A 16,047-nucleotide genomic window follows, 5' to 3' on the forward strand; every position below is an offset into this window, starting at 1 on the left:
TAATTTGGAAATAAATTGTTAAAAAACTAAATAGCTCTTCAAAATGTTTAAAAAAATATTGGTCGAAATATTTTGTAAATGAATTAAACGATGTTTGTTTAAATGATTTGATGAATAATTTGTTTATTACCTATATCACTCTTGTAACTAATTTGTTTGTGATATTATCCAGAAATATATTATAAGTGATCTGTTTGTGATATTTATAAAATTGTTATACCTCTAGTATAACAATCACAACAAATTTTTGGAATTTACAAATTCTCTAAAAATTCTAATTCCAATGAAAAATACAGGAAAAAAGTTATACACCCCACTCTGTGGGATTGAAGGATGCTTTGCCTGCTACACTCAAAGCTGCTAAGGCCATTGCAAATGACTCCCCAGTGTGTCCTCTGTTCCCACTGGGAACTGATGAGACCTTCCTCCCTTGCCCGTGGGAAACCCTCCTCTTTTCTAGGGGTGTCAGTGACCAAATTGAAGACCTGATCGCTGCAACAGGAGGTGTGATTGACAGTGCAAGATGCAGACTAGGTGGCTTGCAGGAATCATTCAGATTTTCCCTTCTTTCCGTGACCAATGGGAACCAGTTCTCCATTGATAAACTTGCAGATTCCAATAAATCCTGCCATGCAACTCGGACACTTCCAATGATTTTGGAACCTCTCATGCTTCTCAACAGGCTTGATCCGCTTCTGCATCTTAATTCAAACACAAGAAACTCAGGTCTAAGCTTTGATACCAGATCCCCTTTTTCTATGCCTGAAGTGCATTCCACTGATAATGTCTCTCTCCACTCTGGATGCGACGAAGCCAACACTGGCCTAGTATTCATTGTCACACTACCACCAGCATTTTGTATATAATAGCGAACAAAGAGACCACCAGTATCCTCCTTCACATGCCTTGCTCTGACCACCTCCAACATCAACTGCATACTCTGCTGTGTATCATCAACCTGGATTTGACAATTACTAGGCGGCGGTATAACTAGTTCTTCTCTGCCCATGGATCCAGCCCTCCAAAAACGCTGACCAAATACACTTTCCCATTGCTTTCTGGTTTCTGCAAATGCTTCTCCATGCCTTGTTTGAGAATCAGTGTGAATATGTTGGTCATGTTGCAGAAATTTTCCAAGGAGCTCAACTGTGTCCTTCCTATAAGCCACCGGATTCAACTGGTGAGAGCGCCACATTAATTCTATGTCGTAGGTCGGCACATAACAAGTCTCAGCCGAAATTGATTTCTTGATGAGGTACAGATATCCTCTGTATCTTTCTTCTGCTACCCTTAGAAGCCTTTCGTCTGACATATGTGGCAATGAAACCTGCCATCGAAAGCCAAAACAAAAAGAATTTAGATACTGCAACAAGCATTACATATATCTAAATCTCTGAAATTAAGATTTTGCGATTAGAATTAATTTCAAATTCATCTTCTGATCGATTACAATTACATATCTTCCTGATAATAAACCACAATTGATAATTCCATATATGAGATCTAGTAGATAGTTTTATACCCGTACTTAAATCAATGATAATGAAAACTAACCTGCTGCCAAAAGGATCGCTGCCTTCTCATAGCCCTGGCCAAATTATATTGGATTTTGCTATTGCTCATATGGTGATGACGTAGGGTATAATTAGACTTTGCAGAGCAGAATACATCCAAATCCAAAGCAAATGGTTCGTTAGGATATGCATCTTCCCACAGTTTAGCTGTCACATCCAGGGCAGAATTCCTCTCAGCAGGGGGCACAGCATTAGTAACTAACACTTTTCCATGTAAACGTTCACAGTCCTCTGCATAGTGCAGCGGATTAAGCCTGTGGCAGTGCCACACCCATTCACAGTCAAAAGGAGGAATCAATGTGGTCTCAACTTTGGCCCCGGCTAGCAAAGGAAGCCAGCAATTCTCATACCTGCAGGCAATGCAGGAAAATAGTTAATAGTTGAAATTTCTTAGTATTACAAATTCAACTATCCCGAATTAAGAAAGCTTTTTCAATTGGGCATTTTTATTTCTATTACAGATTCCAGAACATTTATAAATTTTCTTAGTATGACAAATTCCACTATCACGAATTAAGAAAGCTTTTTAAATTGGGCATCCTTATTTTTATTACAGATTCCGGAATATTTATAAAATCTGACCCACAGTAGCAAAGACACTGTTTGATTTCACTCTTGTAACTCAGATTTCCAGAATATTCATACTGCAATCTAGTTACGCTCCTGTCTTCCAATGCCTATAATTTCATAGATATGAGTTTCGTGGAAAAAAATTACCTCTGAATGGCTCTTTCCACAGCAGGGCCTTGATAGAGGCACGGATACCAATCCACAGATGCAAGAAATACAAGCTGTGCTTTAGCTGCTGCCACCAGGTCACGGCAATTCCTATTTCCAACCCCATTGAAACATAAATGCAGCCTGACATGCAAGGGGAATAACAGTTGCTTTGTTGTTAAAATGCCAAAGTCAATTTCGAGAGAAATAAATACAAGAGAACTGCTATATCTCTAGCATGTCAGGCTGCATTTATGTTTCAATGGGGTTGGAAATAGGAATTGCCCCAGTTCACAGGTAATGTGCATGGCCTGAGCTTTCCTCCATTCGACTTCCTGCAAACCATCCATTATGAAAATATTTGCCAAATATTTTGATCTCCTCTCTCTGAGACTCCTTTCGAGCTTACTATGCACTCATGTTTGTTGTTTGAATATGAAAACTGTCTGCAATTTATACACACATAATAGTTCATAGTTCATGACTACTATGAATGCCTGTTCTCCAGATTAGATTTTGTAATGGGTCCATGAACCATTACTTTTTGGATGCGCAGAATCTATGTAGGTCAGTGGCGATCGCCTATAATTGTCAAATTGAATGTGAAACATATCTTGCACGAATTCACTTATTATTATCTCGTTTTTCATGGCTCACAGCCAACTTCGCTGCCATCTGCTTTATAGTCACTATTAACAATCAAGGTATATCTGCTTGTTATTATTGAAAGAACGGCTGCCATCTACCATTTGCTCTATAATTACTATTAACAATTAAGGTATATATAATGATGATAATTTACAATTTTTTGAGAATCAGTTAAGATAAAAAAATAAAATTGTTATTTTGCACCAACTCACTTATAATAAATTGTTATCGTGTACGGACTCACTTATTATCTATTATTATGGAAAGAATGGCTGTCATTTACTATTTGATTTATAATTATTATTAATTACCATTAATAATGAAGGTATATATAATAATGATAATTTATGTTTTTTTGAAAAATTAGTTAAATTAGAAAATATATACTCTTGTTTAGATATAATGTTGAAATTTGGTACCGGAGGATAGGTGGTTCTCTAAGGTTTTGATCTTTGACCTAGGGAAAAGTGTCCAAAAAAAATTAATTTTTCTCCTAAAGTGACTTTATAATTTTTATAAAGTCAAATCTAATTTAAAAGTGACTTTAATAAAGTCAATGTAAAATTAAAAAGGAAAAGTGACTTTAGAAATAAATGATTAAGTGAGTCTTTATTAAAGTGGGATGAATTAAAAAATAGAAAGTGAGATTTAAATAAGCATTTAATCTCAGCCCTAGATCTCAATCTATTTCACACATTGGATTTAGGGATTCTCCAAAAGTCACTTAGGGCTAGATTAAAGGAGGGAAAGGAGGAAAAGGTCATTCATTCTTTCATGCGCAGATTGAGAGAAGGAGAGCAAGAGAGCAAGGGAGATTTCTGGACAGTGAGGAGAAGGAGGCAGCAGTTTGGCACACATTCCAAGGCAGCGTTTCAGCAAGTTCGTACAGATGAGTTAGCACACAGTGAAAGGCAGGTTTTGGGCATGATTTTCTAAAAAGGCCGTACAACAGTGTTGGTTCAGATTCCAAGGAGGTTGTACAATAAGTTAGCACAGAAACCGAGGAGCAAAAGATCTGAAGTTTGCTGGCACATTTTTCAAGGGAGGCCGTACAGCAAGTGGTTGTACCTTGGCATGCTTTTCTAGGTAGAAATCCGTACAGTCGTACTGCTATTTTCTGCACAGAAATCGAGGAAAACTGTACAACAACATTTATGGCAGCATGCATGCGTTTCTAGGCATTCCGTACAACAGCATTTAAGGTTGAAATTTGGGCACAAAAATCGAGGAGGCTGTATAGCATTTATTGTTGTTCTGTTTTGTTGTTTGCAAGTTTTTCCAGTTGGCTATGAGGCATGAAAAACGAGATAAGTTGTGAAAGCTTACTTGCTGATTTTTGCTAAATATTTGTCTTACTGTAAAAGCATTTTCAGAAATAAGAATGAGCTTTCGAACTGGTTTTCCCCAAGAGTTGTAAGGGGTTTTTCTAAGGTCACCTTGACAAAAAATCACTGTGTTTAAATCTGTTAAATGGTTGTTTGTATGTGCTGATATTTATTTCTGAATTTTCCAACATTCTGTTATATTTACAGAATTTGTGTTTTCAGCAAAATTATTTTCCTGATGTTGAATGTATGGATATGGGAAAGGGCATTTAACTATTTTGGAGAAATAAGGTGAAATTGAAAACCGGGATGAGAAATGAAAAATTTCTACATATAAAATAAACTGGTATATGAGATATACTCTTGTTTGTGGATAAGGAATTCAAGGACTTATCTCCATTTACCAATTTGAGATAGAAAATAAATTGGTATATAAGATATATTCTTGTTTTTGGGATAGGGAATTCAAGGACTTACAAGTTGAGAGACTCTAGAAATATATACATAATTATTAAATTCTGCAGAATTGACTTAAAAAATACAAAAATTAAGTGATTCCATTAATATGGTGATTATAACACCAATTTCAATATAATATCACAATATTAAGAATACAAAAATTAAGTGATTCCATTAGTATGGTGATTATAACACCAATTTCAATATAATATCACAATATTTAGGTTGATCAAGTATTTTGTGTTAAAAGCATTGCTCAAAACCTAAAACTCCTTTTTAGGTTACCCAAAAGATTTTTTAGAACGATAAAATTCATTTCCAGCTTACTCAACATTTTTTCCTCCTTCTTCTAGGGAGGATAGCAATTGCTAAGGGCCTGTCCAGTGTCAACCTGTGAGTATTTGTGCAGTGTTTGATTAGTGGAATCTATTTTCAGTGGTTTACTATAGAAAAAGTTAGTTTGCTTAATCATATCTCTGTTATTGTTGAATAAATTTAGATTTGATAGCTAAGTGGTTTCAATGTCTATAAATGACTATGGCTCTAATATTATCTAGGCTTACATGAATCTATCTAATGCTTAAGACATCAATTTCCTTGTATATGGAGATCATTTGAAATATACTTTTGATATACAAAATCTCATTTCTTTACATTAAACTATCTAATGGGAGACATCAATTTCCGAATATATAGAAATTATTTGAAGTATACTTTTGATATACAAAATATAGATTTCTTTACATTAAACTCTAAATTTAAATTAGATATTATTAAATTAAAATCTCATTTCTTTACTTTTTGATATTATTAGATTTTATTTTCATATTTTGACCGATTTTGTTTCTCATCATTTCTAGAGTATCTTAAATAGGAGGTGTTTATAACATCTCACAAGAAGGGTCAATGTTGGAGAATGCAGAATTTTTCTTTTCTATTTAGAATTTTGAAAAAAAATATGTTTGAAAGTCAATGTTAGAGAAATGTTTGGAGAATTCAGAATTTTAATGTTCTATATATATATATAATTTATTTATTTATTTTGAAATATATATATTTTTTAATTTTCAAAAATATAATGTTTCAATAAGTGTAATATATTCTCTAAATTTTTAAAAAAAATTAGAGGTAAAATTTTTCAATAAGTATAATATATTCTCTAAATTTTTAAAAAAATTTAGAAGTAAAATTTTTCTATATAAAATGAAATTAAAATTAATTCTAATTTAATAACTATAAATATTTCTCTCTGTAAATATACATACTCTGTCTCTTTGATTTGATTTTGAATACGTGAGTTCTTAAAAAAAAGCAACAAACAAACAAAACCATTAAACCCCACTCAAACTACATATATTTTAATAGCTGCAATCTGGCTACTGGATTGAATTGGAGATCACAAACTATCCATCAAATCGTGACAGCCATGATTATATTCTTAATTCGTTACAGAGATTCTGCTCCCCAGCAAGAGATCACACACTAGCAAATTGTATTCTCATGGTTACAAAGAAAAATGTACAGTCACACTTTATGGGGAAAGGGTTGAAACTGTTGCAGCCGATGGGAGATTGATAACGATAACTATCCTGTTAAAATATGCATGAGATCTTTCATGAGAGCGCCCCCCCATGTCGATAAAAAGGAAGCTGATTGCAGAAAATTCATAAAATATTGCACTGTGAAATATGACAGTGATCTTTCATGAGAGCTCCCCCCATGTCGATAAAAAGGAAGCTGATTGCAGAAAATTCATAAAATATTGCACTGTGAAATATGACAGTTCTCAAAATAATCTAATCAACATATAGCCCATCCATAGCCAGCTGCACCATCTTCTATTTTGGATTTCTTTGTTGTCCATCATTTACTTTGTGCAACACAGCTTGATGAAATGGAGAGCTTCTGGCCTTATGATTACAACTAATGTGGACTGAAATAAATTCTAATCCTGTGTATAGTATGGCTTCTTTAATGTATATCTTTATCCTTTTCTGGAAGGCTTCACTTCATTTTTTTTTTTTTTTTTTCTAATTTTTTTTGTCACCAATATTTATTGTACTGTGACTCAATGCATTAGGGCTGTATATGCCTACAGTTTGATTTAAACAAATACATTATTCAACTATAAACATATACAGCTATCAAGCATTAATAAGTCAGTAGCCCATTAAATATTCCTTGCCTTATTGAATGTGATCATCCACAAACTGACTTGCATTCAATTAGATATTCCATTTTGTGTGCATCCCACAACTTTTTTTTTTGAGGTGGCATTGTGATTGTGATGAGAGTTTCATTCAACTCCATGTGACTTCATGACCTCATCAATCAATATTATTTGGTTGGATTCTCATCAGTCAATATTATTTGCTTGGATTTTGTAGGGAGCTAAAAAAAATTATGAAAAAAAATGATTAAGTGAATTTTAGTTATATGATTAAAAAAAATTCAAAACTTAAATTGAATTCAAAGTTAAATTAAAAAAAAGGTTAAATAATTTATTTTTATTTTATTTTATGTTAAAATTATCAAAATTTAATAAAATTGTATTAATTTTTACTAATTTTCTAGAAATATTGTAAAATTATTTTACATTTTAAATATACAATTTCATCTTTTAAATTTTCTTAATATTAATCATTTAGATTAAATTAAAATTCACTCATTGCTTCAATCAATAAACAACCATTAAAGGATATATTTTATAGTCTCTAAAGGTATAGCACAAGAATAACTATATCATGCTCGTTGAATAAATGACTCACTTCATAATTAATTGGAAAAATGCTATACAATGTGCAAAGAAGTCATTAAACGTACACTCAAAAATGGGGAACAATTCAACAGCATTATAATTATTTTTATTAGCTTCCCAAAGAAATTTGCATGTATTTTTGTTATGAAACCAGCTCAAGAAAAGATAGAAAAGATAGATCAACGCCTTAGAATTCAGCCTCTTCGAGGGGGCAACCTTCTTTACTTTATATAAATGAGCAATTCTTGGATGATTCAAATGATAAAACCTCCTTTCTATATATGGGAATCTAAGGAGTCACAATATAATCCAGCCGACCTAACAATAATAATATAAAGCCACAAAAATAACAATAGAGAGATTCTATGGGGCACAGTAATAACAATATGGGGCAATAGGGGCACAACAATATTAATAAGGGGTATAACTACAATAGTAATGGGGTAATCACTAGTATTATAGGGACCCAACATGCCCCTCTCCCTCCTCAACGCTTGAGTAGTTCTGGATACTTCTGCATAAAAATCTCATCCTCCCATGTGGAATCTTCAGCGGATAAGTTCTTCCACTTGATAAGATACTCTGAAATTGATCGATTTTGTAGTTGTCGAATTCTTGTTTCTGTGACTGCTTCCGGTTCCAATATAATTTTTCCTTCCTCGTCAAGTTCTGGCAATATTGTTTGAACTGGGAGCTTGTCGCCTATAACCTTCTTTAAACATGAAACATGGAAAATTGGGTGCAATCGAGAAGCTGCATGAAGCTCCAATTTATATGCCATAGTACCAATCTTTTGCAACACCTTGTACGGACCATAATACTTTGGTGATAATTTATTATCCTTCTTAGCTTGCTTGAGGGACATTTGCTTATATGGTTGTAGCCGTAGGAATACCCAATCACCTACATCAAAACTTCTTTCGCTGCGATGTTGATCTGCCTGTTGTTTCATTCTATTCTGTGCCAACACGAGGTTATCCTTTAAAAGTTGGAGGACTTCTTGTTGATGTTCGATGTGATGTTCCACTGCCTGAACCTTAGAATTTTATCTTAAATATGATGTGATGGATGGTGGTTGATACCCATAAAATGCCATAAATGGGGGTCATTTTTGTTGTTGTATGGAAGGAAGTGTTATACCACCATTTAGCCAGAGGCAACCATTTGACCCATTGTGTCTGTTTATCAGATACAAAGCAACGAAGATATCCTTCCAAACATTTGTTTACTATCTCAGTTTGCCCATCAGATTGAGGATGATAAGTTGAGCTATGAGTTAACTGAGTACCAAGACAATAAAATAATTCTGTCCAAAAATTTCCAGTGAAAATTGGATCTCTGTCACTTACAATGATCTTTGGGTTTCCATGTAGCTTTTGAATTGTTTCCATAAATGGAGTAGAAACTGTATTGTCTTTAAATGGATGTGATAATGCACAAAAGTGTGCATACTTGGTAAGTCTGTCAACTACCACCATGATGACACTCTTTCCCTCAGACTTGGGTAAACCTGTGATAAAATCCATTGAAACCTCCTCCCAATGTTGGCTTGGAATGGATAAAGGTTGTAATAGACCCGGTGTCTTAATTGTTTCAACTTTATTTTGTTGGCAAACCAAATATTTCGCCACAAACTTTTGAATATCTGATTTAAGGCCATCCCAAAAAAATTCCTTCTTAACCTTGTGGTAAGTTTTTAAAAATCCTCAGTGCCCTCCTAAGGGAGAAGTGTGCAATTCCATAAGAATCTTTTGTTTTAGCTGGGAATTCTTACAGAGGTATAAACGATCTTTGTACCATAATGAATCATTTTGCCAGCTAAATATATCAGACGTACTGGAATCATGTTGTAACTTTCGAATAAGTGCCCACACTTTTTCGTCATTCTTCCATTCCTCCCTTGCTTCGTTTATCCAATCTGGTTGGATAATAGAAATGGTGCTCAACAATGCTTCCACATCCTCATCCTTTCTTGAAAGTGCATTTGCCACCACATTTTGCTTCCTTTTTTTGTAAATGATTTCAAAGTCATAACCCAACATCTTTGTGACCCACTTTTGTTGCTCTTCAGAGGATAATCTTTGTTCTAAAAAGTATTTAAGGCTATCATGATCTGTTTTTACCTTGAAGTGTCTTCCCATTAGGTAGGGTCGCCATTTCTTAAGTGCATGGAGTATTGCCAACATTTCCTTCTCATAAATAGCTTTTCTTAAAAACTTTCCCTTGATTGGACGACTTTCAAAAGCAATGGGTATTTCATCTTGCATTAGAACAGCACCAATTCCATTTCCTGAAGCATCACATTCCACAATAAAGGTTGTTGTGAAGTCCGGTGTAGCTAAGACCGGTGCTTGGCACATTGCCTCTTTAAGATGTTCAAAGGCCTTTGTTGCTTTCGGAGTCCATGAAAATGCATCTTTCTTCAATAATGTTGTTAGAGGCGCTGTTATTCTCCCATAATTCTTAACAAACTTGCGATAATACCCTGTCAACCTGAGAAATCCTCGCAGATGCTTTATGGATGTGGGGATTTTCCATTCCTTAATGGCTTTAATTTTGCTAGGGTCTACCTTAACTCCTTCATGAGATACAATATGACCCAGATATTCCACCTCCTGGACTCCAAAGAAACATTTGGATCTTTTTGCATATAATTGTTTCTCCTCCAATAATTGTAGCACCCTGTCAACCTGTTCAACATGATCCTTCCAAGACTTGTTGTAGATTAGTATATCATCAAAAAATAATAACACAAATTTTATAAGGAATGGTTTGAAAATTGAATTCATCAAACCTTGAAATGTTGAAAGTGCATTGGTAAGGCCAAAAGGCATGACCAAAAATTCATAATGACCCTCATGAGTTCTAAATGTTGTTTTCGGAATGTCTTCGGTCTTCATTCTGATTTGATGAAATCCCTGCAATAGAACTGTTACTGGGAGCCGTTGTTGGCTTCTGTGTTGTATCGACCTTGGAAATGGGCATCATTATTCCCATTCCAGGCATTGCCTTCTGAATCCTACCCAATCGCCCTCTGTTCATACTCTGCTATCCTTCCCGGCATTCTCTCCTGTTGAATTCCATTCCCACCACACTGATATGGTCCGTCACCGAATGAGGAGCTGCAGAGGTGATACCCGCAGTGGCAGCGCTCGCCCACAGGTAGCGCAGAGCTCTGAACCTGCCTCTCCACCTCCTCCCCATGAAAATTCCCCCCCTCCCAGCTCACCTCATAGACATTATCTTCAAACTCGCAGTGGACGGGGTCGTGTGCAAGCTTCATTTGTCGAGCATAGAGATTTCAGGCTTCATACAACCACTTTTCCTCTGCACCCCAGTTTGGTCCATCACTCGACTCAATTCAGGTTCTAGAGCAACTTGAACAGGCCCATCATCACTGCTAACGTTACAATTGTCTTCTCTGAAGAAAATGAGCAGCACAACGCTCTTGTGAGAAACTCTGAAACGCAGCTTCAGGAGGAACGCAGTTAGGGAATTGGTCATGACTCTAGGCTGCTCTCGAAGGATGAAGGCAGGGGAATTCAGCGTGGTGGACTGCATGCAGAAGGAGGACACACTGGAGACATTCGGCAACCAGGTGGCAGCTCAGTTGGTGCTTCTATTTCGATGGCTATGGCCGGCAGTTCGAGCGGCACTCTTCTTACGAGGGAGCCATCAAGTGGCGTGGCGGAAGGCGGTGTGGCAGAGGCGGACGAGGATTGGTATCGGTATGCTTGTCGCGTTGTCGAGGAGACACCTGACCAGGATGAACCCAAGTGAAGCCATGTGGCATCCGCTGCCACCCACGCGCCAACTCAAGTCTTTGCTGCTGACTGGTTTGGCCCAGTCACTTGTTGTTTTTTATTTTGTCTAAATGATAGGCGGCTATGTCATAATTTCAGCTGTATCATGTTGTGTTGTGCCAAAACTTCTTCTGGTTTCTTCGGTGTTGGGTCTAGGTCATTTGTATGGTTTTTTTGCTATGGGAAACTGGTTTCCCCAAATATGGGGCAGTTTAAATACTCCTGATGAACTTCGTTGATAACGACGGAGGCTGTGGCCTCTTTGTAATTATATTTTTTGTTTCTTTTAATAGAATTAGCTTAAAAAAAAGAAAAAAGAAAAAAAAAAGAACAAGAACTTACTACATAGCAAGAGCAATTGACTGCACATCCCAAAACTAAACTATTTTGCTCCCTGAGCAATGTAATGTCAGCTTACTATTAATACTATCACAAGGTTGGTCACACTCTGTCCTCGAAATTCTATGTTTTAGGATATGCCATCACAAGATTGTCTGTCTGTAATATTCTGTGAATTGTTTCTATTAATTGATATTGGGTGCATTTTATTTGGTATTGTGAGTCTAACTTCCTTAACTCAATTGGGTAGTCTGAAATCTTCGAATTTAGTTTCCATTAAAACGGAACAACACAAACCTTTGTTTGTTGTGCATACACAAACCTTTGTCTGTTGTGAATGCACAATTGTATGTCTGACTGACAATCCAAATCCTTATTCCAGCATTGAAACTGGGCAGGAGCCTGATACTATGAACAAATTATAATTTTAAACCGAGCTATCATGCTAAGTAACTCCAGGGATATTAGAATAATTTGGAAATAAATTGTTAAAAAACTAAATAGCTCTTCAAAATGTTTACAAAAAATATTGGTCGAAATATTTTGTAAATGAATTAAACGATGTTTGTTTAAATGATTTGATGAATAATTTTTTTCTTAGCTATATCACTCTGGTAACTAATTTGTTTGTGATATTATTCAGAAATATATTATAAAGTGATCTGTTTGTGATATTTATGAAATTGTTATACCTCTAGTATAACAATCACAACAAATTTTTGTAATTTACAAATTCTCTAAAAATTCTGATTCCAATGAAAAATACTAAAATATAATAAAGGAAAAAAGTTATACACCCCACTCTGTGGGATTGAAGGATGATTTGCCTGCTACACTCAAAGCTGCTAAGGCCATTGCAAATGACTCCCCAGTGTGTCCTCTGTTCCCACTGGGAACTGATGAGACCTTCCTCCCTTGCCTGTGGGAAACTCTCCTCTTTTCTAGGGGTGTCAGTGACCAAATTGAAGACCTGATCGCTGCAACAGGAGGTGTGATTGACAGTGCAAGATGCAGACTAGGTGGCTTGCAGGAATCATTCAGATTTGCCCTTCTTTCCGTGACCAATGGGAACCAGTTCTCCATTGATAAACTTGCAGATTCCAATAATTCCTGCCATGCAACTCGGACACTTCCAATGATTTTGGAGCCTCTCATGCTTCTCAACAGGCTTGATCCGCTTCTGCACCTTAATTCAAACACAAGAAACTCAGGTCTAAGCTTTGATACCAGATCCCCATTTTCTATGCCTGAAGTGCATTCCACTTATAATGTCTCTCTCCACTCTGGATGCGACGAAGCCAACACTGGCCTAGTATTCATTGTCACACTACCACCAGCATTTTGTATATAATAGCGAACAAAGAGACCACCAGTATCCTCCTTCACATGCCTTGCTCTGACCACCTCCAACATCAACTGCATACTCTGCTGTGTATCATCAACCTGGATTTGACAATTACTAGGCCGCGGTATAGCTAGTTCTTCTCTGCCCATGGCTCCAGCCCTCCAATAACGCTGACCAAATACACTTTCCCATTGCTTTCTGGTTTCAGCAAATGCTTCTCCATGCCTTGTGTGAGAATCAATGTGAATATGTTGGTCATGTTGCAGAAATTTTCCAAGGAGCTCAACTGTGTCCTTCCTATAAGCCACCGGATTCAACTGGTGAGAGCGCCACATTAATTCTATGTCGTAGGTCGGCACATAACAAGACTCAGCCGAAATTGATTTCTTGATGAGGTACATATATCCTCTGTATCTTTCTTCTGCTGCCCTTAGAAGCCTTTCGTCTGACATATTTGGCAGTGAAACCTGCCATCCAAAGCCAAAACAAAAAGAATTTAGATACTGCAACAAGCATTACACATATCTAAATCTCTGAAATTAAGATGTTTATTAGAATTAATTTCAAATTCATCTTCCGATCAATCAAAATTACATTTAGTTTATTGGAACCATCCAGTGTGATTGATTTTCTGGATAAATTGATGATAAATCATATTAAGATTGATAAACCACACTTGATAATTCCATATATGAGATCTAGTAGATAGTTCTATACCCGTACTTAAATCAATGATAATGAAAACTAACCTGCTGCCAAAAGGATCGCTGCCTTCTCATAGCCCTGGCCAAATTATATTGGATTTTGCTATTGCTCATATGGTGATGATGTAGGGTATAATTAGACTTTGCAGAGCAGAATACATCCAAATCCAAAGCAAATGGTTCGTTAGGATATGCATCTTCCCACAGTTTAGCTGTCACATCCAGGGCAGAATTCCTTTCAGTAGGAGGCACATCATTAGTAGCTAATACTTTTCCATGTAAACGTTCACAGTCCTCTGCATAGTGCAGCGGATTAAGCCTGTGGCAGTGCCACACCCATTCACAGTCAAAAGGAGGAACCAATGTGGTCTCAACTTTGGCCCCGGCTAGCAAAGGAAGCCAGCAATTCTCATACCTGCAGGCAATGCAGGAAAATAGTTACTAGTTGAATTTTCTTAGTATTACAAATTCAACTATCACGAATTAGAAAGCTTTTTCAATTGGGCATCTTTATTTCTATTACAGATTCCAGAATATTTATAAATTTTCTTAGCATTACAAATTCAATTATCACGAACTAAGAAAGCTTTTTCAATTGGGCATCCTTATTTCTATTACAGATTCCAGAATATTTATAAAATCCGACGCACAGTAGCAAAGACCCTGTTTAATTTCACTCTCGTAAATCAGATTTCCAGAATATTCATACTGCAATCTAATTACGCTCAAGTCTTTCAACGCATATAATTTCATAGATATGAATTTCATGGAAAAGTAATTACCTCTGAATGGCTCTTTCCACAGCAGGGCCTTGATAGAGGCACGGATGCCTATCCACAGATGCAAGAAATACAAGCTGTGCTTTAGCTGCTGCCACCAGGTTACAGGTAATGTGCATGGCCTGAGCTTTCCTCCATTCGGCTTCCTGCAAACTATCCATTATGAAGTTATTTGCCAAATCTTTTGATCTCCTCACTCTGAGACTCCTTTCGAGCTTACTATGCACTCATGTTTGTTGTTTGAATATGAAAACTGTCTGCAATTTATACACACATAATAGTTCATAGTTCATGATTACTATGAATCCCTGTTCTCCAGATTAGATTTTGTAACGGGTCCATGAACCTTTACTTTTTGGATGCGCAGAATCCATGAAGGTCAGTCGCAATCGCCTACAATTGTCAAATTGAATGGTGGAAGATATCTTGCACCGACTCACTTATTATTATGGAAAGAATGGTTGCCATCTGCTTTATAATTACTATTAACAATTAAGGAATATATACTTATTACTATTGAAAGAATGGCTGCCATCTCCCATTTGCTTTATAATTACTATTAACCATGAAGGTATATATAATAATGATAATTAACATTTTTTTGAAAAATCAGTTAAGATAAAAAATTAAAGTGTTATTTTGCACCAACTCACTTATAATAAATGGTTATCTTGTACCAACTCACTTATTATTATGGAAAGAAGGGGTGTTATCTACTAATTGCTTTATAATTATTATTAACAATGAAGGTATATATAATAATGATAATTTAAGTTTTTTTTGAAAAATTAGTTAAGATAAAAAATAAATTTGTATATGGGATATACTCTTGTTTAGATATAAAACAAACTGGTATATGAGATATATCAATGTTACTTGGGAGCGGGAGCGGAAGCGGGGAGCGGGAGCGGAAGCGGGAGCGGGAGCGACCATTTTCAGAAGCTCCCGGTTTGGGAGCGAATCCCGGAGCGATTTTTTAAAAATATATATATTTTTTATATTTTTTAATTTTTGATACATATATGTCAACAAAAACATGTAGAATGATGAATTAGATATAAAAAACATAAAAAAGCATAGATTGAACCATATAACAACAATCATCTAGAAGTTATAATCTTCATCAACCACATCCGCAAGTTAGTAACATAGTAACATACAACATATTGAGTCTCATGATTCATCAATCTTAAAGTTTCAAGCTTTCAAAATTCAATATATAACATTTATCATCATTGATCACCAAAGTTGTACTTGTAAGCTAAGTGTAACCATTACAACAAATAATATCTAACATGAAATGAAATGTTATAAAATGAAATGAAATGAAACAACTTTCAACTTTCATGAAGCATCATATTCATAATTCATTACTAATGAGTTATAATTGCCAACTTCAAACTTAAATTGTCATATATTGTTTAAAAAAATATCATAATAAATATGAAAGAGTCAATAGTTATAAAAGCTACTAGAAACTAGAAAAGAGAAGTAAATCTATTATCTATTTCTTATGCTTGGGCCTCTTGCCACCACGAGAAATGTCTAATTTTTTAGTCTTGTTGCAAAATCAGGATCTTTGTCATTAATATCACC

The 16,047-nt window shown here is 35.5% G+C and overlaps 2 protein-coding genes across 2 annotated transcripts; both read right to left on the bottom strand.

The window, feature by feature from the left end:
- Positions 1–295: 295 nt before the first annotated feature.
- LOC149267132 (glycine-rich domain-containing protein 1-like) lies at positions 296–10,764 on the bottom strand. The gene is made up of 4 exons (XM_089410280.1): positions 10,505–10,764; positions 2,292–2,435; positions 1,555–1,924; positions 296–1,327 (listed from the first exon to the last, which is right to left on the bottom strand). Exons 1-4 carry the CDS (start codon positions 10,762–10,764, stop codon positions 305–307), a joined length of 1,797 nt encoding a protein of 598 aa, XP_089266406.1. The 3' UTR covers positions 296–304.
- Positions 10,765–12,364: 1,600 nt separating this feature from the next.
- LOC149267133 (glycine-rich domain-containing protein 1-like) lies at positions 12,365–14,841 on the bottom strand. Its single transcript, XM_089398181.1, has 3 exons — positions 14,455–14,841; positions 13,718–14,087; positions 12,365–13,435 (listed from the first exon to the last, which is right to left on the bottom strand). Exons 1-3 carry the CDS (start codon positions 14,610–14,612, stop codon positions 12,887–12,889), a joined length of 1,077 nt encoding a protein of 358 aa, XP_089254307.1. The 5' UTR covers positions 14,613–14,841; the 3' UTR covers positions 12,365–12,886.
- Between the last annotated feature and the right edge of the window lie 1,206 nt (positions 14,842–16,047).

Source organism: Pinus tabuliformis, chromosome 6 (genome assembly GCF_031772625.1).
Source record: "Pinus tabuliformis cultivar Carrire ecotype Pingquan chromosome 6, CPIR1, whole genome shotgun sequence".
Lineage (NCBI taxonomy): Eukaryota > Viridiplantae > Streptophyta > Pinopsida > Pinales > Pinaceae > Pinus > Pinus tabuliformis.

What these genes read in the sequence shown, in the direction of transcription:
- LOC149267132 (XM_089410280.1), bottom strand. Translation starts at nt 10,764, where the DNA reads ATGAAGCTTGCACACGACCCCGTCCACTGCGAGTTTGAAGATAATGTC. An exon ending in GTGGAAAGAGCCATTCAGAG is followed by an intron (nt 1,925 to 2,291) that starts GTAATTTTTTTC and finishes CATTGCCTGCAG; the next exon opens with GTATGAGAATTGCTGGCTTC. An exon ending in AGCGATCCTTTTGGCAGCAG is followed by an intron (nt 1,328 to 1,554) that starts GTTAGTTTTCAT and finishes TTTCGATGGCAG; the next exon opens with GTTTCATTGCCACATATGTC.
- LOC149267133 (XM_089398181.1), bottom strand. Translation starts at nt 14,612, where the DNA reads ATGGATAGTTTGCAGGAAGCCGAATGGAGGAAAGCTCAGGCCATGCAC. An exon ending in GTGGAAAGAGCCATTCAGAG is followed by an intron (nt 14,088 to 14,454) that starts GTAATTACTTTT and finishes CATTGCCTGCAG; the next exon opens with GTATGAGAATTGCTGGCTTC. An exon ending in AGCGATCCTTTTGGCAGCAG is followed by an intron (nt 13,436 to 13,717) that starts GTTAGTTTTCAT and finishes TTTGGATGGCAG; the next exon opens with GTTTCACTGCCAAATATGTC.